Source organism: Sodiomyces alkalinus (genome assembly GCF_003711515.1).
Source record: "Sodiomyces alkalinus F11 unplaced genomic scaffold SODALscaffold_1, whole genome shotgun sequence".
In the NCBI taxonomy this organism is placed as follows: Eukaryota; Fungi; Ascomycota; class Sordariomycetes; order Glomerellales; family Plectosphaerellaceae; genus Sodiomyces; species Sodiomyces alkalinus.
The window spans coordinates 2640342-2659108 of NW_021167079.1; the positions used below are offsets into that span (position 1 = coordinate 2640342).

At 54.6% G+C, this 18767-nt stretch overlaps 7 protein-coding genes across 7 annotated transcripts; 5 read left to right on the forward strand and 2 right to left on the reverse strand.

Moving 5' to 3' along the window:
* The first annotated feature begins 194 nt into the window (after positions 1-194).
* On the forward strand, positions 195-4698 carry SODALDRAFT_287813 (exonuclease). The gene is made up of 12 exons (XM_028608580.1): positions 195-358; positions 542-649; positions 709-881; positions 960-1086; positions 1170-1759; positions 1843-2268; positions 2331-2581; positions 2647-2786; positions 2846-2950; positions 3028-3430; positions 3493-3706; positions 3794-4698. The coding sequence occupies exons 1-12, from the start codon at positions 338-340 to the stop codon at positions 4620-4622; spliced, it is 3387 nt and encodes a 1128-aa protein (XP_028470311.1). The 5' UTR covers positions 195-337; the 3' UTR covers positions 4623-4698.
* A 3634-nt stretch (positions 4699-8332) lies between these two features.
* On the forward strand, positions 8333-9406 carry SODALDRAFT_266435 (mitochondrial carrier; the record flags this gene model as incomplete). Its single annotated transcript, XM_028607485.1, has 2 exons — positions 8333-9225; positions 9358-9406. 2 exons carry the CDS (start codon positions 8333-8335, stop codon positions 9404-9406), a joined length of 942 nt encoding a protein of 313 aa, XP_028470312.1.
* Positions 9407-10219: 813 nt separating this feature from the next.
* SODALDRAFT_326665 (hypothetical protein) lies at positions 10220-12759 on the reverse strand. The gene has a single exon (XM_028610224.1). The coding sequence runs from the start codon at positions 12703-12705 to the stop codon at positions 10588-10590; it is 2118 nt and encodes a 705-aa protein (XP_028470313.1). The 5' UTR covers positions 12706-12759; the 3' UTR covers positions 10220-10587.
* A 1079-nt stretch (positions 12760-13838) lies between these two features.
* Positions 13839-15590, forward strand: SODALDRAFT_326667 (hypothetical protein). Its single transcript, XM_028610225.1, has 3 exons — positions 13839-14007; positions 14081-14924; positions 15034-15590. Exons 1-3 carry the CDS (start codon positions 13954-13956, stop codon positions 15117-15119), a joined length of 984 nt encoding a protein of 327 aa, XP_028470314.1. The 5' UTR covers positions 13839-13953; the 3' UTR covers positions 15120-15590.
* A 133-nt stretch (positions 15591-15723) lies between these two features.
* Positions 15724-16920, reverse strand: SODALDRAFT_326669 (P-loop containing nucleoside triphosphate hydrolase protein). Its single transcript, XM_028610226.1, has 3 exons — positions 16850-16920; positions 16525-16771; positions 15724-16416 (listed from the first exon to the last, which is right to left on the reverse strand). Exons 1-3 carry the CDS (start codon positions 16913-16915, stop codon positions 15830-15832), a joined length of 900 nt encoding a protein of 299 aa, XP_028470315.1. The 5' UTR covers positions 16916-16920; the 3' UTR covers positions 15724-15829.
* A 435-nt stretch (positions 16921-17355) lies between these two features.
* On the forward strand, positions 17356-17924 carry SODALDRAFT_374833 (hypothetical protein; the record flags this gene model as incomplete). The annotated part of the gene is made up of 4 exons (XM_028614704.1): positions 17356-17590; positions 17686-17703; positions 17733-17767; positions 17827-17924. Coding segments are annotated over exons 1-4 (321 nt in total), but the record flags the coding sequence as incomplete, so codon positions are not given.
* A 27-nt stretch (positions 17925-17951) lies between these two features.
* On the forward strand, positions 17952-18524 carry SODALDRAFT_336218 (centrin-3; the record flags this gene model as incomplete). The annotated part of the gene is made up of 1 exon (XM_028612572.1): positions 17952-18524. One exon carries the CDS (start codon positions 17952-17954, stop codon positions 18522-18524), a length of 573 nt encoding a protein of 190 aa, XP_028470317.1.
* Positions 18525-18767: the final 243 nt, after the last annotated feature.

Sequence of the window (18767 nt, forward strand, 5' to 3'; positions counted from 1 at the left end):
GATGCCTCTCCTTGTGCGCGAGATTCGGAATTAAGGTACGAGTTCGTACAGTGTAAATATCGTGTATCCACACCAGAGCTGAGTCAACGGTACGGAGTACACGTGTGGGGTAAAGTCCCCACTTTATTACGATGAGTTCAACACCAGGCTGACTCCAAGTGATAATGGACTAATATAATCACTCCATAGCAAGGCTGTAATTACTACCTGCGCGTGGTGACCTCTTACGCACAACCACCATTTGTTACCATTTGTTCCTTTCTGCCCTGCTTCTCTTCAACCCCCACATCCTCTTTCCGGAAGATATGATTATTGGGACGAGAAAAAGAAGGCCAAAATGGACGGAGATTGGGATCAGGTACGTGAATCATTACCAGACCCTCCCTCCCCTCCTCTCCTCCTCTGAGCGCTGTAGCCGTCATGGACTGGATTGTGTCCCCTATCAAGGACGTGTCCTGCACTCTACTACCATGACAGTGGCAGATTGACTATCTGGGGTGGTTTGTGCTGACCCTGTGCCTGTCATACACTCGCCTCTTAGGTCGCGCGTATTCCCTTCCCGCCTCCGGGCGTCCGCGCCATGGCCACACCCGTGACAACCCTGGCTTTTGATCCTCATCAAGAACTTCTGTGGACAGGGAATGACTATGTGAGAACGACTACCTTGCCAGTATCGCTTTCGATCGCTCTCCTCTGACGACATACCAGGGCCGGGTTATGTCCTTCTACGGCGCCGAACTCCAGAGATATACCTCCTTCAAGGCCTGTACCACACATGGCGATTTGAAGCAAATCCTCGTGAACGATAAAGGTGTCATTGTGCTTGGGTCTCGCGATATCCATATGGCCTCAAGGCGAGGACCGCCTATATGGCACATACAGTAAGTAGGCAGACTCCCAGTGTCGGGCTCCGCCTCCCCTGGGAGGAAACCTTTTCATGTCTGACGGTTTCAGCGTAGGCACGAGGCCATGAAGGACCTACAATGCATGAGTTTTACGTCCAAAAGCCAAACGGAAATCCTGGTAGCAGGGTACCAGGAGAAAATGTTTGTCATTGATGTCAGCAAAGGCGAAATTACAAAGGAGGTTCCGTCTCCCCGTGTGCCCCTTCTGCTGGGAACCCCGCATCGGTGTGCATGCGAGAATCTCTATATACTGACCGGGGCTAGATATCCACCGCCCACTCATATAAAATCATGAAGAAGAGCCGATATATATGCGCCGCAACTAAGGATGGCTTGATAGACATGATCGATCCGGCCACACTCTCCATCGTCCGGAGCTGGAAAGCCCACTCGGCCCTCATCAGTGACATGGATGCACAGCATGATTTCATCGTTACCTGCGGATTCTCGCTTCGACATACCCAATCCTACGTGCCGGACCCATTTCTGAACGTTTTCGACATCAAGCGCATGACGCCAATGCCACCCATACCGTTCCCTGCTGGAGGCGCCTTTGTCAGGATGCATCCGCGCATGTCGACTACCAGCATCATCATGTCTCAGACCGGCCAGATGCACGTTGTCGACTTGATGAACCCACATACCAGCAACGTCCGGCAGGTCAACGTTGTCAGCTCCTTAGTCACCATGTTCGAAATTGCCTTCTCCGGAGAAGCCATCGCAATCGCAGATTCGGCGTCACAGATCCATCTTTGGGGATCGCCCTCCAAAATGCGCTTTGTTGATTTTGCCCAACCGTGCGAGTTTGCCACCGCGGATGTGCCCCTTCCTGCCATTGAGTGGACCTCCGAGACGTGAGTCGTTCCCAAGTATTCACCTTCAGCACCTCACAATGGTTGGAGTAGGAGCACGCTCTTTTTACTGATTCCGGTCGCAGCCCCCTGAACTCCATCGGTATGCCTCACTATCGTGAGGTTCTGCTTTCGGCGTGGCCGGATATGGTATCCGACGTGGGAGCGCCTCCACCCACCCTTGATCCGCAGTTCCTTGCGACGCTGAAGGCAACAGACTTCGGCCTGTACGGACCTAACACCCGGGGTCTCCGGCGGAACCAGGTAGAAGATACGCGCAAGGCTGACAAGGCGACGGTTGTGGGAATTCAGGCTCCGAAGTTTCTCAGTGAAAAGGCTAGAGAATCTGCCAAGGCGGCTGGGAACACAACTGGCTTTGACGACGGTGTCGATGATGTCGCGGACACGCTAGCGAAGTTGGCCGAGGCCGATCGCAAGTCGGATTGCCCGCCCATGTACCGCAATGTAGAAATCAGGTACAGCAAATTCGGTGTCGACGATTTCGACTTCGGGTACGCGAGCCCACCATTCATTGCACACTGGGAAAACATGAGCTCACCCTATTCTCTCTCAGATTTTATAACAAGACGCCATATTCGGGACTGGAGATTCACATCGCCAATTCTTACGCCAATTCGCTGCTCCAGGTGATGCATTTCACGCCTCTCATACGAAACCTGGCGCTCAAACATACGGCAACGTCGTGTATTTCGGAAGATTGCCTGCTTTGCGAAATGGGTTTCCTTTTCGATATGTTGAAGAAGGCCGAAGGCTCTATTTGTCAGGCGACCAATCTACTCAAGACACTTAGCCAGCAACCACAAGGTGCGATGCGACTCGTCCCCAGAGCATGTCCGTCGCGGCGCGCACCATGCTAACGTCCAGTGCAGCTGCGAACCTCGGTCTTCTTGAAGAAGACCTGAATAGTGCTTCACTCCCTGCCATGTTACAACGACTGGCACGATTCCTCCTCGACAGAATCGTCGACAATTTCCGTCTGCAGTCAACTGGTCCGAATCTGATGCAACAGGTTTGCTGACATTCCCTTTCCAACTAGTCTTTGAGTCGAGCTGATGTGGTCTGCTCTAGGCGGTGCAAACCTCTGCTACCGAATTCATCCGATGTATGAACTGCCGAAGCGAGTACACACGACCTGGACCGTGCAACGTGACGGAGCTGATTTATCCAGCGGCGGTGAGTGCTGCACTCTGCCAGAGGGACTGAGGCTTCGAACGTTCCTAACGCAAAACGTGTGATGCCTGGCGCAATAGAAGCCGCCGCTACGGAACCAGAAGGCGACGAGAGTGACTTTCTCGCAAGTTTTGAAGCTGAGTGTCGAACGCGAGTTGCCGTCCAAAGGCTGGTGCCCACAATGCCAACGCTACCAGCCCAACGCGTCCAGGAAAACCATAACGACCGCGCCCGCAGTTTTTATGATCAACACAGCCATCAAGACACCTGAACACCGGGGACTCTGGGCTGCCCCGGGTTTTCTCCCTGAGGAAATTGGCGTCATAGTGGACCATGGCCAATTCTTCTGCTATGAAGGGGAAGACCTGGACCTCCACCTCCAGAGAGGCATTCATAACGTCACCGTATACTCCCTGGTAGGAATGGCTTTGGATATTGAGTCTACTTCGGGACAAAAGTCGCATTTGGTTGGCATGGTGAACGGTATGATGGATCGCAAACGTTACGTCTCTTTCTCTGAAAACCAAGGCTGACGGATCACGCAGTGGCACATTCGCAACCAGAGCCTCCCAAGTCGAGCCAGTGGCATCTTTTTAACGACTTCTTGGTCCGGCCGGTCAGCATGAACGAGGCGCTTTCCTTCGACGAGAACTGGAAGATGCCGACCGTCATTAGCTATCAGATCAGGGAGGCGAACAACAAGATGGACACATCCTGGAAGGAAAATATTGATACATCTCTGCTGTACAGGGATTCGGGGTGCGCCTTTTTCTTCTTTTCTTCTTCTTTTCTTTCTTCCCTTTGTGGCCTTCCTGGATTCGATTTTCATAGCTAACAGCTCATCAGCATCACACCGATACACAAGACGTATCGGACCTTAGATCATACCTCGGAGACACCTGGTCCGAGCACCATTGTCGCGCTCGATACCGAATTTGTGGCGATCCGACAACCGGAAATCGAGATGAATTCGGAAGGCGAAAGGGAGACTATCCGCCCCAAAGTGTACGCCCTGGCCAGAGTGTCCCTAGTTCGTGGCAGCGGCGAAAATGAGGGAGAGCCCTTTGTCGACGACTACATCTCGATTCGAGAACCTATTGTCGACTACCTGACGGCGTTTTCAGGCATCACAGCAGAGGATCTCAACCCCCGCTTGTCTAAGCATCATCTGGTACCCCTTAAGGTTGCGTACAAGAAGATCTGGATACTCGTCAACCTGGGCTGCAAGTTTCTAGGGCATGGCCTGAAACAAGACTTCCGCGTTATGAACATTCATATCCCGAGATCCCAAGTCATCGACACCATCCAGCTGTATTATCTGCATACGCGCCTGCGGAAGTTGTCTTTGGCGTTTCTTGCATGGGTCGTTTTGCGGGAGAACATCCAAAAGGAAACGCACGACTCGATTGAAGACTCGAGGACGGCTTTGAGACTGTACCGGAAATACCAGGGGTTTCTTGGGGCCGGAGTCTGGGAGCAGACGTTGCACGACATATACAACACTGGAAAGGACGTCGGCTTTAGGCCGCCCAAACGAGACGGTGAAGATATTCGGAGGACAGAGACTCCGCCGTTGCCCATAGAAGGTGGTCCTGGGCCAACGACGCCTGCAAGACGGCCGCCCGTTTCCGGCGGAGCGTTCTTGACGCCAGGGAGGGGCTCGCCTTTCAGTTGAAGATAGCGCGTCCGTAATTGCGGCCATAACAATAAGATTAGGGCATGAACTAAAGGACTCGGTCCCTTGATCTGTGTTCGTAAATATATACAATCTTATGGTGACATGTCGACGCGTTCGGCTAGCTCAATGATGAATGCTTGATGCCAATGGTATTGCACGGCGACAGGTCGCATCTGCGCGAACGGTGTTGGACTTGGTCTCTTGGATTCCAGGGAACAATGACAACTCGTGCGTCACGAAATGTATATAAATACATTAAGTGAGCATCGCACAGTGGAATAAGCATTGTATTTCTTTGAACACGCATCTGGCGTTACGAGTTTTGAAGTGGGGAGCTCATCTTCGTACAGACAACTCGTGCCCCACTTGGATATCAAGCACGTGCCATGATCGTCCGGAGAAGATCTGGGCTCTAACCATTTTTGGGATGACAGGTCCAAAGTAACGTGGGGTGTAATTATCTAAGGTAGGTACCTACGCACCTTCACCGAAGCGTTCTGCATAGTCGCATCGCGCAGAGTGTTTCGGTCCTTTTGGCCACCGACTGTACACGTGTAACTCGGGTTGAAACCATTTGACCTAGGCAGTACGTGTAAAGACGGCATGGTTAAGGCGTGGTTAATATGTATCTTGTGGTTGGAGGGCGGCAAGGGGCAATTTAGTTCCGACCGTACAACGCCGCGAGTACAGGCCCCTGGTTTAGACGCAGCGTTAAGCTTCGCAGTGTTCTGCGACTATCGTGAGCCGCGTTACGGCGTTGTGTCTGGCGAGCTTGAGGAGATCAGAGGTTTTAAGTTGGAGAATACGAAACAGTGTTCTACCTTGCGTTAGATGCTCCTATTTCTTCTGCGGGAAGCTGTTGTCCTTGTTTGTTCGGAGTATCGACCGCCCAAGACCATCTATCCGTGTTCTTCTGCTCCCGACTTTTGAACCTAACATGTCGATGTCGCTCTTCGTCCATTTTGGGAGTCTTGGTGCTGACATAAGCGAGCTCGGTAAGAGGATAGTCTCACAGACGCCGAGTAGTGTTATGTATCTTACAGCACTGAGATGGACCGTTGGTACTCCGTCCGTACATGGTCTGTTCGTAATCACGGAGTACGAAGTATTAAAGGGGATGAATGCTGGGAGATGACGTATTTAGGCCCCCCTTCTTGAAGCAATGACGACCCTCCCACAACACTACGAGATACATACCTCGTGCACGAAGGTAAGGTCATGGACCCATCTACCCCGCATTCTCGGAACACTACGCACCTTATATTGCTTATTATTGGTTGTACGGAGTATGCATGAAGTACCTAGGTACTTTGATGTATCATGCCCAAAGACCTACCTACACGTACCGTAGGGTGATGGTCGGTCATCGGCTCAAATGGGTAAGGTAGTACCTGGGCGGGTCTCCTAGGGCTTGGGGTAATTACCGGAAGATAATTTACGGAGTCTATGAGTCTATTTCGACTGATGATTTATTGTCAATGGACCGTGTACGAGGACCAACGGAGAGGGCAAATTCACTATTACCATAACTTTGAAGGGCCCATTTGACCGTGTCGGGACTTTCGGGGAACGGGTATAGTGCCGGGGATACCAGCAGAGGGACCTCGGTCGAGTTTTAATTAATTAGTGGGTACCTCACCGATCGCTGTCAGCCACTTCTTTTTCAAGGGTGTTATCAAGGATGAAGGTCCACTGGCGACGTCCACTGGCGACGTCCACTGACACCACCTCGTGGTCGTCTTCCCCAAGTCCGAACCCGCACACCCTACGAAGTACATGGCTACGAAAAGTTCATCAATGTACCTACCTGTACTTAGACAGGTAGGTATGCACGCAGTTTGATAGTAGCCGATTCGTACTTTGTAGGTTGCTGGACGAAGGGAAGAGGCCCTGGAATGCTATTGGGTTTTGCCGACAAACGCCCATACAATGACTTACGACGGCATGAGGCATGAGGCATTCCCTACAAGTGGTTGCTTCGTCCTCGTCGCTGGTAAGGTTGCTTACCACCCAACAACTACGCGCCGATTGTATGTACATTTCTGGTAGTACGTTTTCAGCCTGTTTCCCTTGGAGCACTGAGACGGCGATCCGTGTCTGTCACGGGCACAACTTTGATACTCTGACCAACCCCGCACCCGAAGAGTGGCTATTCGTACTCAGCAAGCTGCCTCGGGATGGGTGTGGCAATCAGGATAGTATGGCGACTCTTTTCATCTACACTGTACTGACTTGGGGTACAATTCCCATTCTCAATCTGCTTCTCAACGTCAATCACTGTCCTCTACTCAGCAAATATACAAGGACGATTGTCGTATTCTCGTCAATTACCTTCCAGGTTCCATGGGTATACTATAGGTAAGGTACCTAGGTAGGCTGTGACATAAGCCCTGAGAAGTCAAGAATGGAGATAGTTGGCACTAAGGTAAGGGATGGCGCCATGTACGGGGTACACAAAACAACATCCCTCTTCCTCCTCTACGGCTCTACCTTACTCAAGCCTCTTCCCACCCCCTCCTCATTTACGACGTTCCTCTTGTCGGCTACTACCTTGTACATACCTATAACCGACCCTCATCCTCGTAAAGGAAAAAAGGGAGAGCAAGCCATTTAATTTACACCTAGCGCCCTCCTCGGCCCCCTCACTTATAACTCCCCTTACGCATCATCATCATCACCTCCGCTTCCCCTCTGGCCACCCTTTCTCATCCGACCAAGCTTCCTCATCTACTAGTTGTGATCCATTTACTATTTATTTCATTGGATACCTGAGACCTTCACTGACTCGACTTGGAATCCATCACCGTCTTGCTTCGCGACTACACTACCCACCTAGTTCGGAATCCTGCAGTCGACAGACAGGGCAACCATCCGCCCGTTCCTGATTCTGGCCATCTAATCTGACATCGCCACCGGGTCGCGTCTGTCGGTCCGGCAGACTAAACACGGGAGGGGCCTGAACATCAGCCGGCTTCTGTCTCCTCACTTACCACCACTTTGCTGGACTATCTGCAAATCTCCTTGCTCTTACAGAGTATCGATTGGACTGGCCATAACCCCCCCGCCTTCTTTGGGTAGTTGGGTACTTAACCAGCGACCTTTTGAAAGACCTAAACGTCACGATCGATCTAAACCTTGGTAAGGTTTTTTTCTTTTTTTTTTTCGTTTTCTTAATGTCTCGGTTTCGGTGTCAGGCACCTAGCAGGTTTCCTATCCTTTCCGGTACCCTGCCGGTTACGGACGGGGCGGGCCCAATCTCCAATCCCCAATCTCCAGTCTTCGGCTCACTATCTCCACTCGGACGACAGGGCCAGTTACTGGACGGCTGGGCATCCGACATATTTGATCTTTGCCCCCCAGCCGGTTGTTGGATCCGCAGGAGATTTGTCCGCGGTCGTCTTTCCAAGGACCCCTCCTCCACGACCCATGGCATGGCCGGCCGGCTATCTAGACCTGGGTCGCTTTGAAAAAGGCTTTGCCAGCTTGGCTCGGGGCCTGTCTTCGTCTCTCTTTGTCCTTTTTATCTATCCTCGCATATCTGACTTATTACATCGACCCCCGTGAGCCTGGAGCCATGCTCATGCTGACTTTGTTTCCTTACCATTCAGATCCCCACTGAGAAGACTTCAACAAGCACCCGGCACTTAGACATGAGCCCGCCTAGCTTCCCTTCCGCCGAAGCATCTCCCGGTTCGTCTCCGGCAGTCATGGGCCCCACCAAGAGCGACAAGCCGGCTGTCGCCAACGACTTCCTCCACACCCCGCTGGTTCGGGCCGCCCTCCCCTTTGTCAATGGGGGCCTCAGCGGCATGGTCGCCACCACCGTCATTCAGCCCGTAGACATGGTTAAGGTCCGCATCCAGCTGGCCGGCGAGGGTGCAGCCGGCGGGCCCAAACCCACTCCCCTCTCCGTCGCCCGCCAGATTGTCGCCTCCGGAAAGCTCCTCGACCTCTATACTGGGCTCTCCGCGGGGCTGCTGCGCCAGGCCGTCTACACCACTGCGCGCCTCGGGTTCTTTGACACCTTTATGGGCAGACTCACGACTCGCGCGAAGGAGCAGGGTCGCAATGTTGGCTTCTCCGAGCGTGCCACGGCTGGCTTGGCGGCGGGAGGTCTGGCTGCCATGATCGGAAACCCGGCCGACCTGGCGCTCATCCGCATGCAGTCCGACGGGCTCAAGCCGCTGGCCGAGCGGAAGAACTACAAGTCGGTCATCGACGCCCTGAGCGGCATCGCGCGTTCTGAGGGCGTGGCAGCCCTCTGGGCCGGCGCGGCACCGACCGTGGTTCGTGCCATGGCGCTCAACTTTGGCCAGCTGGCCTTCTTCTCCGAGGCCAAGTCGCAACTGAAGCAGCACACGGCCCTCAGCGTCCACGCGCAGACCCTTACCGCATCGGCCGTCGCCGGCTTCTTCGCTAGCTTCTTCAGCTTGCCGTTTGACTTTGTCAAGACGCGCTTGCAAAGGCAGTCGAGGGGGCCCGACGGCCGCCTCCCCTACAATGGCATGGTGCACTGCTTCGCCAGAGTAGCCAAGCAAGAAGGTCTCACCCGGTTCTACCGCGGCTTTGGGACATACTACGTGCGGATTGCACCCCATGCGTACGTTTCTACCTACCCCCCGTCTCCCTTCGCACGCATCCGTTCTGCATTATTTTTGTCCCGGGCATCGCATCGCATCGCACCTGACACTCTCGGTATATGTGTGTGCTGACTTTTTGTCTTTCTATTTAGCATGGTAACCCTCATTGTGGCCGATTACCTCGGCTTCCTAACCAGATGAGATTCCGTCTTGATTCCATCATTTCAGGATCGGGGGATTAGAGCACAAAATATGCGAAACTATGACTGGCGTAATATGGGTGGGGGTGGACGTCGAATTATCATAGTTGAGTAGATATGGGTTGACCGTTGAACTCGGGCCCAGTCTACTGCGGGACTACCAGGCTGGACTGGCGCTCTGCGCTCTTGGAATAGCAACCGCTCGGATCGAATTTGGGACATAGTCCATATTATAACCATGGCAAATGGGACGAACAGGGGGAGTTAATGGGCTCTAGGGGGGAGGGGAAGGATTGAGGATGGATGGGTAGGCCAGGAAAGCCTCGAGATGGCGAATAGTACGTAGTAAAGACAGTTCAGTGTCTCTTTAGCCGCGGATAGCTTCAAGATTTGGTTGGATTCGTTCTTCGAGAAGATGGTCGTCTATGATCAGTTCGACAGCGGGAAGCTGTTTATCCGTACTATGTTCGAAGCACTGTTACTGGGAAGCATGGCTCGGCAGAAAGGTTCCCTGCCTGTGTAAGACCCAGGTAGCCGGATATACCCGCACTACCCGCGGTAACACGTCCCACGACAGTCGCCAGCCCAGCGGTAATTATACCAGCAGACTGGGGCAATCCATTCACGGCACCGGCCAGGAAAAGACAGGCGAATCGAACGACAAAGTCTATCCGTATTGGTTGTTTTGCTTCTGCTCTTAACTTGCATCTGTCCTGCTCCACTGCCTATTTTACATCATGCTTCTCTGCCACCGCATCATTAAGGTCCCATCGCAAGCAAGGCTTGGCTGACGCCCAACTCCGTGCCCAACCAAGCTGGGGAAAACAAAGGGAAAAAAAGGAAAGAAGGGGATACACTTGGAAAGAGGATTAAAAATGAAGAAAAGGGGGTAGGGATGTAGGAGACAGGGACCAAAAAAGGGATGAGGGAGAAAGGGGAGATAAACCATTAAACCAGCTTGATCCAGGGGGAATGACTCGGCCAGTGTCCTCTCTGGCGTGAGAGCGAACGGATGCGGGGGCCATTACATGCCGGTGATCACGTTGCGATTTCCCGCATTCCATCGTCTTCTGAACGGCTTTTGTTCGCCAGCAACGTCGCGGCGTCGTCCACGTCGTCCGCCTCATCCACCAGATCCCAGTCAGGTTCGAGCTCGGACGGAATGTCGGAGCCGCCGGAGTCCTAGTCCTGGCTGGCGCTCAAGTCGGCGTTCTTATCCCACAGACTCCGCAGAATGGCATTGATGCCGTCGTTGCCGGCCGGGGCACCTTCATCGTCTTCGCCCCCGACGAGACTCGACCCGCTGAGCCCGGTGCTGGTCTCCCCGTCGAAACTGGACCCGCCGCCTCCGACGCTATGTAGTGTGCGTATCGATTGAGCGCGCGACGTCACGGGGTCGCGGTCGCGGTCGTCGGCCAGGGCCGCCGCCGGCTCTGTGCCGAGGGTCACTTGTCGCGAATGCGCTGTGCCGGGTCGGGAGGCGGGTCGGGAGGGAGGCGCCAATGCCATGGTCGTCTTATTACCGTTGACAGCCGCCGAGCCAGGTGGATTGGCGACGCCGTTACGACCGGTGGTGGTGGTGGTGGTGGTGGTGGTGGTGGGGATGCGCTGGGTCTTGGTTGCTTCCTGCATTTGGGCAATGCGGTCGAGAGACCTGAGCACGGGGTTCTGGTAACGGCGGACGCTGAGGTATTCCATGCCTGTGCGCTCGAGCTGCTTGGCCACGCGAGGGTCGCGGGTCGTGCTGCCGTCGTATCCTGGGCCGGCCACGCCGACAAACGGGGTGGCGCCCCCGGGTCCCATGCCCATGCCCATGCCCATTCCTATGCCCATTCTTCCCAGGCCCATTCCCATTCCCATGCCCATGCCGCCTAGGGCCCCCATTCCTCCACCGCCGGACTGGCCCGGCTCTATGGTTGAGCTCGCGCGCTGAAGGTTCAGCTTTTGCTGGATGCGCGATTCCTGGGCGGGCGGCGCAGCGCGTCGCGCCTTGCGAGGGGCGAGAGCGGTCCCGTCGTCGCCCTCATCGTCGTCGTGGTAGATAGAAGACGCGGGTCGTCGGGTGGTATCGTCCGATCGGCGGCTGTTGGGCCGCGAAACGTCGCTGGTCCGGTACAAGGGCCCGTCTTGGGTGCGGCCGCCCGAACTGGAGGCGCCAACGAAGTGCGATGTCAGTTCGCATCCTTCGGAACTGCCGGTGGCGGCTAGGCCGTCGTTGAAGCCGTTGAAGCCGGCGTGGGTGAGGGCTGAGCGAGGCCTGGAGGGGTCGGGAGTGCGGTTTTGTGACACTGAGGCGGTGTCGGCCGTCATCATGGGCGGGGCGCCTTGGGACGGTGTCCTCTGGAGGAGTCTTGTGGTTAGGTATTCCCTGCGCTGGGCCGTCTCGCGGTCGACGGTAGTTGTTGATGAGGGGGGTGATGATTGCGAAATGGCTGTTCCTTGCGACCCTCTCCTGTGTCGGTGCTCGCCTCGTATGGTTCTTGCCGCCTCGTCGTCCCGTGCGTCTCCTGGAGTCTGGGGTCGCGAATTACTCGCGCTGCCCCCAGGTTTGGCGGAAGACTGACCGCTGGCCATGGAACCGCGACGCGAGAGGTAGGGGGAGGCCGAGGCGCTAGCGTCGACCCATTCGTCGTCTTCGTCTTCGTCCTCGTCTTCGTCCTGGTCGTCGGTGCCGAGGTCGAAATGAACCTGGGACTTGGCGGAGGTCTTGACCTTGTGTTCCGGCTCCGGTTCGGGTTCCGGTTCTGGGAGGTTGGGGTTGGAGAGGGAGCGTTTAAACTTGTCGGCGGACTTGGGGCGTTTCTGGACCTCGACTTGAGACTTGTTGCGCCTGAGGTTAGCAGACGACGAGTCGCGCGACAGCTTGGCTTCGGATTGGACGCGTCGGTGACCGTGAGGTTGAGTAGGACCGTCGTGGGCGGTATACCGCTCGGGCGAGGGAGAAGCGTTTCGTCGGTGGTTCAGCCTCGAGGCATTCGAGCCATGCTGCTTATACAAGGCTTTCGCGGAAGGGACGCGGCCATGCAGTCGTCCGGTGCTGACGACGTGTTTTTGGGTATGGTGTTTGGTGCGATGATGTGGGAGCTGGTAGTGCTGCTGGTTCTGTGAAGCGGTGGTATTATTGTTCTCGCGGGCCTGGTCGCTTGTATGGGATTTATCGCTTGAACGATGATTGAGGCCAGGACGCTTTGATTGGTTGGGCGTGGCAGTGTTCGCATTAGTGGAAGGAGCTGAAGTCGAGGTAGAGACGGTGGTTAGAGAAGCCCCGTTCCCGTTGGGGTTGATCTCGTCGTTGGCCATAGTAGTGACCTTTTTTTTTTTTTTTTTTTTTTTTTTTTTTTTTTTTTTTTTTTTGGGGGGGTTCTTCTTTCCCGGTCGTTTTCCTTTCTCCTCTCCACCGCTAGTTTTCTCCACAAGGCAGACACGCCCAATAAGTCTTATTTGGGTGCACTGTGTTACCTTGCTCTGCCGGTCATCATTTAATGCTGCGTAACATAAGCCGGGGTTGTTATTTAGGGTTGTATATGTTGGCCGAATGGGGAAAGTCGGTGATGAGCAATGGTGACGCGAGTTAAAGAAAAATCATTGACTGATAGGGTGCCAGGATAGCGGGACCCAATGGCGAAAACCGTCGTAGGTTTTGTTTCTTGGACTGGGCGGTCCAATTGGGCAAATTTGAGACGAGCCCTGCGAAATCGATGGGTGTGGGGGAAGAGAGAGAGAGAGAGAGCAATCGATGCGATGCGATGCGATGCGATGTGTGATGTGTGATGGGCGATATATGATGATGACACCAGGGCGGGTTTTGTGGTTGCTGGTTGCTGGTGGACAACGATAAAAGGCATAAAAGGTAGGAGCCGAGGTTTATCGTTAAAGATCGTTAAAGGCGGAATAGAAGAGCTAAAGACCGAATCACGAATTATCAGGATTAGGAATGACGGTGGCTGTGTTGGTAGGAAACCCAGGGCCTTGGGGAAAAAAAAAGAGAAGGGTCGGTGAGAAATACCTAGGAGAGAATGGTGAGATGATAAAGACGGAGTTGGTAACGTGTGCCCAGCCCATGGGAAAGTTTAAGGTACCTTATTAGGTATGGAAGCCACAGGGAAGAATACGACGATAAGATCACTTAAAGGTACTTCATAGTAGGTACCTGAGGTATACAGGGTTTTTTGAACTTCAGCCTGGTCCACTCGAGCTACCTTATTATTGTACTCGACTGTGTAATTACCTTTATCGGTCTTCAGTTGGTGATAAAGGCACGTGATATAACTCAGGTACCCAAGGTATACACATCACGTAAGCTATATACGGGCCTTTGAACTTGAAGCTTGCTCTTCCTACCTAAACCAGAGGGGCAATATTAACACATCCAACTCTCATATCCATCACTACTCTTCATTGTCGATCACGAGAATTAACACTTGACATCTCTACCTCCGCTTTTGTCCTTCTCTTCTCGGGAAAAGAGACAAGACGGGCAAAAGTCTGTGTGAATCGCCCCCCTGCCGAAACAGACAAACACTTACTTGTGACGTCTCCTCGTCCACCATGGCCAGCCAACTCGTCTCCCTCGAGGACGACCGCAGGCAGTATCAGGAACAGGTACGCCAAGAGCCTTTTTACTCTAGCCCCGGCCCTGTCTGTCTTTACATACTGACTATTGCTCGTCTCGCAGCTTGACGTGGTCCTCGCTGGTCTCAAGGACGACCCTGACAATGCCGAACTTAAGACACTGCAGGCCGAGTTGAATGATATGATCTCCCTAATAGACGAATCCATTGCTGAGCTCAAGCCTAAGCAGCCGCAGAAGCCAGCTCCACCCGCGTCTCCCGCGTCTCCCGCGGAGGCCCCCGCCCCTGTCCCGTCCGAGCCGGAGAAATGGTCGCGAGAGAAGCACCCCGCCTTTAAAAAGTCCGCTCCCGTGCCGGAAGAATCCCAAGATGCCCCCCTTCCCGTCGTCAATTACAAGGTCAACGACAACGTCCTCGCCAAATGGGTCTCGGGCGACAAGGCCTTTTACCCCGCCCGCATCGCCTCCATAACCGGTTCTTCCACCGCACCCATATACATTGTCAAGTTCAAGAGCTACGACACCACCGAGACGCTGCGCGCCAAAGATATCCGCCCCGTCTCCAATAAACGCAAGGCGGACGGAACACCAGCTTCCACCGGCGCCTCCACCCCGGCCACCGCTTCGCAGTCCACCCCGCCTTCGGTCGCCAGCCCCCCGGTCTCGGGCACTTTATTAGCTCCCGGCTCGGGCCCCACCCACAGCGACAACAACGGAATCGTCACCTCGGCGTCGGCGAGTCTCTACCCCGAACAGCAGGCCAAGCTGGAGGCCCAGCGGAACGCGGCCGACGCCGCTGCCAAGCCCCCCAAGACGAAGAAGATCAAGGCCTCCAAGGAGCTCGAGAAGGGCAAGAATAAGTGGCAAGAGTTTAGCGCAAAGTCCAAGTTCGCCAAGTCTCACAAAAAGGACAGTATGTTCCGCACCCCGGAGGGCGTGCATGGACGAGGTACGTACTATCTTTTTGACTGGAACTCACTACCCCCCCCCTTTGGCACACTGCTTTCACCCTGCCGTGTTCTGATCACGATAATCGCTGCTCACATTTCCTTTCTCAGTGGGCTTCACGGGCTCTGGCCAGGCCATGCGAAAGGACCCTACACGTTCCCGGCACGTTTACCAACAATCCGATGACGTTGAATAAGTTACATCTCTCCCCTGGCGACGCAAAAGCATTGCGTCAAAACAGCAGTCGGCACCACCCATGAGGACACACATACGGCAAGGTTTACTTACGTACATATATCTAAAGCACTGAGAGGGGCGCGATTGGGTCGGCGTTTGGGGATTCGGGACGGTTCGGGACTTCTTCACTTCATCACTGGTAACCCGCCTTGACCCGTCATGACAGAGGCTAACTGTTGGGTGTATGTATACGCGCCTTGGCCATAATTCCCGCGCTGGTTTTTATTTTCGCCTTGGCCCCTCCCCCGGCGGGAACGGGGCCTCTTCTCCTGCGCTATTCCCTAATACGCAAGTCAGTTGTACACCCGTAGTGTGGGATGCGTGTTGGAACGGAATGTCGCGGTGTCTGCTGCAAAAAAAAAATAAAAAATAAAAAAAAAAAATAAAGGAAAAAAAAAAGCAATGAACAGGTTCAAGATACAAACTGAAATTGTAAACACCGAAAATACCCTCCCTTTTTGGAAACGATTCCTTTGGAACCTGTCATTATGTGTAGCCCCTGAATGCTTCCCCCCCCCCCCCCCCCCCTAACCGACAAAATGGGATAAAACCAAAGCAAGATGCGTGAGTGCAGGCAATGGTACATCTTGTTAAATATAGTACATATGATCGAGTCAAATATAAAGAAGACAGACAACAGGAAAAAAGAGGCGATGGAAATCCCGATTTTCATGACTTGGACAAGTGAATCTTGGCGGCAACAGCCTCGGCCAACTTGACGAAAGCCTCAGCCCTGGGACTCTGGGGTTCGGCAACGACGGTAGGGCGGCCGCGATCCGCGTCGTCGCCGATGGAAGGGTGGAGGGGGATGTCGGCGAGAAGGGGCAGGTCCAGGTCGCGGCACATGCGGAGGACGCGATCGTGGCCGCCGAAGACGTGGGACGGATCGCCGCAGGACGGGCAGCGGTAGAGGCCCATGTTCTGGACGAGGCCGAGGATGTCGACGCCGACGGCGCGGAACATGTTGACGCCGCGGATGGCATCGCGGACGGCGAGGGCGTGCGGGGTGGTGACGACGAGGGCGCCGTCGAGGATGACCTGCTGGGTGATGGTCAGCTGGGTGTCGCCGGTGCCGGGCGGGAGGTCGAGGACGAGGATGTCGAGGCCGGAGGCGCCCCAGTCGACTTGGTGGAGGAGCTGCTGCACGGATTTCATGACCATGGGGCCGCGCCAGACGACGGGGCTGTCTTCGCCTACGAGGTAGCCCATGGACATGGTCTTGACGCCGTAGTTTGTGAGAGGGATGAGCTGGTTATCTGCATTGAACCGTGGCACGAGAAGTTGTTAGTTGTCTTGTCGACTCCAGGTTCCCGCCCCGGGCATAGGATAGGAGAGTGAGGCAAACGCAACGCAACGCAACGCACTCTCGGATAAACGCGGCTCGCCAGAAAGGTCGAAGAGGGTAGGGATGGAAGGGCCGAAGACGTCGACATCGAGAATACCGGCGCGGTAGCCGAGACGGGCAAAGGCGAGGGACAGGTTGGCGGCGACGGTACTCTTGCCCACGCCCCCCTTGGCTGAGGTGACGGCTACGACTCGCTCGACGCCGCGAATCTTGCGGCGTTCAGGACGCCTGGGCCAGTGAGGCGGGGTCCCTGAACGGGGGAGTCCCTGAGGGGTGAAAGTAAGAGAAACAGTTAGTCCAGATATCGCAGGGGGGGGTGGGGAAAGATGTAAGAGATGCTTTACCAGCGGGTTCTCATGTCCGAGTCGTCGGAGGGTGCATTGGAAAAGACGGGGTAATGTCGATTTCATAGTGCTGGAAAAGAGAAGAAAATAAGACAAGAAAAGGAAAAAGAAAAAAAGAAAAATAAAATAAAAGGAAAATAAAACTGGAATATATAATACTTGAATGATCAGCTAAAATTCGGGGTCCCAGACAGTAATTGATTCGAGTATATAATGTCTAAAGTGGTATCATAGGTAGCTGAGATGAACTGAAGTGATGATGAGACTCGAGTCGTTTAAGAGATTCCCTTGTTCTTTGGTGAGGTTCGAATCCTTGTAGACGTCCCGTCCCCACTGTATTGACCTAATCAGGCAAATTGATTCGTTGGAGCAACGCGATTTCAGATTTCACCAACCTCCCATTCTGGTTCCCTCCTACGCCGACGCGCGCTCTCAAGAAATCCGATCAAATTATTATTTATACTTTGTTTCTCATGATGCATGCGCTCATGCCGTACATTGGACTGCATTGATATCCAAAGAATGATCGACTCAAGCTATATTACTTAGTTTAATTCTCTGGTGAGTTGGATGTCGGCTTCCTTTCACTCCCTTTGGACTAGGATCCATGGTTCTTTTAGAAGCTCTCATAAATGGGCGAGGCGAGCTGGACTGGGGACATTGAAAACTCATGAGCACGTCCTTCATGAAGGTCAGCGACTTGGAGTGGCAAGCTGTCACTTTCCCACCCCCAACCCAACGGTACCCGTATACCTTAGAACGTTGCAGTAATTCAGCAAGCGCTACCTGCACACTCACTCACCGCAACCACCTCCCTCCCTCACATGACCTTCCAGCGGTCTTCGGAGACAATAGTGTGTAAGACGGACTGACCACTGGACAGCCAGGTACCACAACAACCCAAACTTCAAGGGGACCGTCGAATGTTCATTAGAAACCTCTCTTTCCCACTATACGGTAGTCGACATTAACAACAGAGGGCGGTCTCGCCTCTCCCTATATTCTCCCACATTCTCCCACCTATCTACCGCAGAGCGTCTCCTATCTCTCTCATTACGACCCCCATCCTCCTTGACACCCAACTTTCTTTCCTTCCTTCGCCATGCCCCCAACCATCCACAACTTCGACATCCACCAAGCCCGCCACGACTTCGCAACCCTCAACCCAGACTGGCGCGCCAACATCCAAGAAGCCTTCGCCCTCATCGACACCCAAAACGCCGGCTCCCTCTCCGCCCGCGAGTGGCCCTTCGCCCTGCAAGCCCTCGGCTTCACCCTCCCCAAGCCCGAGACCTACACCCTCCTCTGCGCCCACGGCGTGCCCCCCGAAGACTTCGACCCGCACGGCGCCGGCCCCTCCGCCCCGCCGCAGCAGTGCCCGCCCGTCCGCCTGCGCATCACCCGCGACGTGTTCGAGGCCATCGCCGCCTGGCTCATCGCCCGCCGCGACCCGGCAGAGGAGGCCGACGCCGCCTGGCGCCTCTTCGACCCCCGCAACACCGGCCGCATCACCGTCGACGGCCTCCGCGCCGTGTGCCAGGAGGTCAACAGCCCCATGTCCGAGCCGGAACTGAAGCGCATGGTTGAGGCTCTCGACCTGACCGGGAAGGGGTGGGTCAGTAAGGACGAGTTTATGGATATGGCACGCGGTGCCGTGAGGGACCGGAGGACGTGAAAAACCTGGGAAGGAGGAACGGTTGACGTGGCGCTGGTCTGGGAGACTTGGCATGGAAGCGATTCACAGTCATTTGGCGGCGCCACAATGCTAGGGGTGGTGATGCTGGTCGATCGCGGCAGTCAATGCAGAATTGGATGTGGGATGTGGGCAGGGAGGAAATACGCAGCATGTCGACGGAGTAAGAATACAATAAGGCCTCGCTCAACGCAAAACAATGGCCGTGCTATTACTTTTCTTGGG

Bases quoted from the DNA above. Each gene is read 5' to 3' on its own strand.
- SODALDRAFT_287813 (XM_028608580.1), top strand. From the start codon at position 338: ATGGACGGAGATTGGGATCAG. The intron at 650-708 runs GTGAGAACGACT...ACGACATACCAG, and splicing joins TGTGGACAGGGAATGACTAT to GGCCGGGTTATGTCCTTCTA. The intron at 2,582-2,646 runs GTGCGATGCGAC...CGTCCAGTGCAG, and splicing joins ACTTAGCCAGCAACCACAAG to CTGCGAACCTCGGTCTTCTT.
- SODALDRAFT_326665 (XM_028610224.1), bottom strand. From the start codon at position 12,705: ATGGCCAACGACGAGATCAACCCCAACGGGAACGGGGCTTCTCTAACC.
- SODALDRAFT_326667 (XM_028610225.1), top strand. From the start codon at position 13,954: ATGGCCAGCCAACTCGTCTCCCTCGAGGACGACCGCAGGCAGTATCAG. The intron at 14,008-14,080 runs GTACGCCAAGAG...CTCGTCTCGCAG, and splicing joins GCAGGCAGTATCAGGAACAG to CTTGACGTGGTCCTCGCTGG. The intron at 14,925-15,033 runs GTACGTACTATC...TTCCTTTCTCAG, and splicing joins GGAGGGCGTGCATGGACGAG to TGGGCTTCACGGGCTCTGGC.
- SODALDRAFT_326669 (XM_028610226.1), bottom strand. From the start codon at position 16,915: ATGAAATCGACATTACCCCGTCTTTTCCAATGCACCCTCCGACGACTC. The intron at 16,772-16,849 runs GTAAAGCATCTC...TTCACCCCTCAG, and splicing joins TCGGACATGAGAACCCGCTG to GGACTCCCCCGTTCAGGGAC. The intron at 16,417-16,524 runs GTGCGTTGCGTT...GGTTCAATGCAG, and splicing joins CGAGCCGCGTTTATCCGAGA to ATAACCAGCTCATCCCTCTC.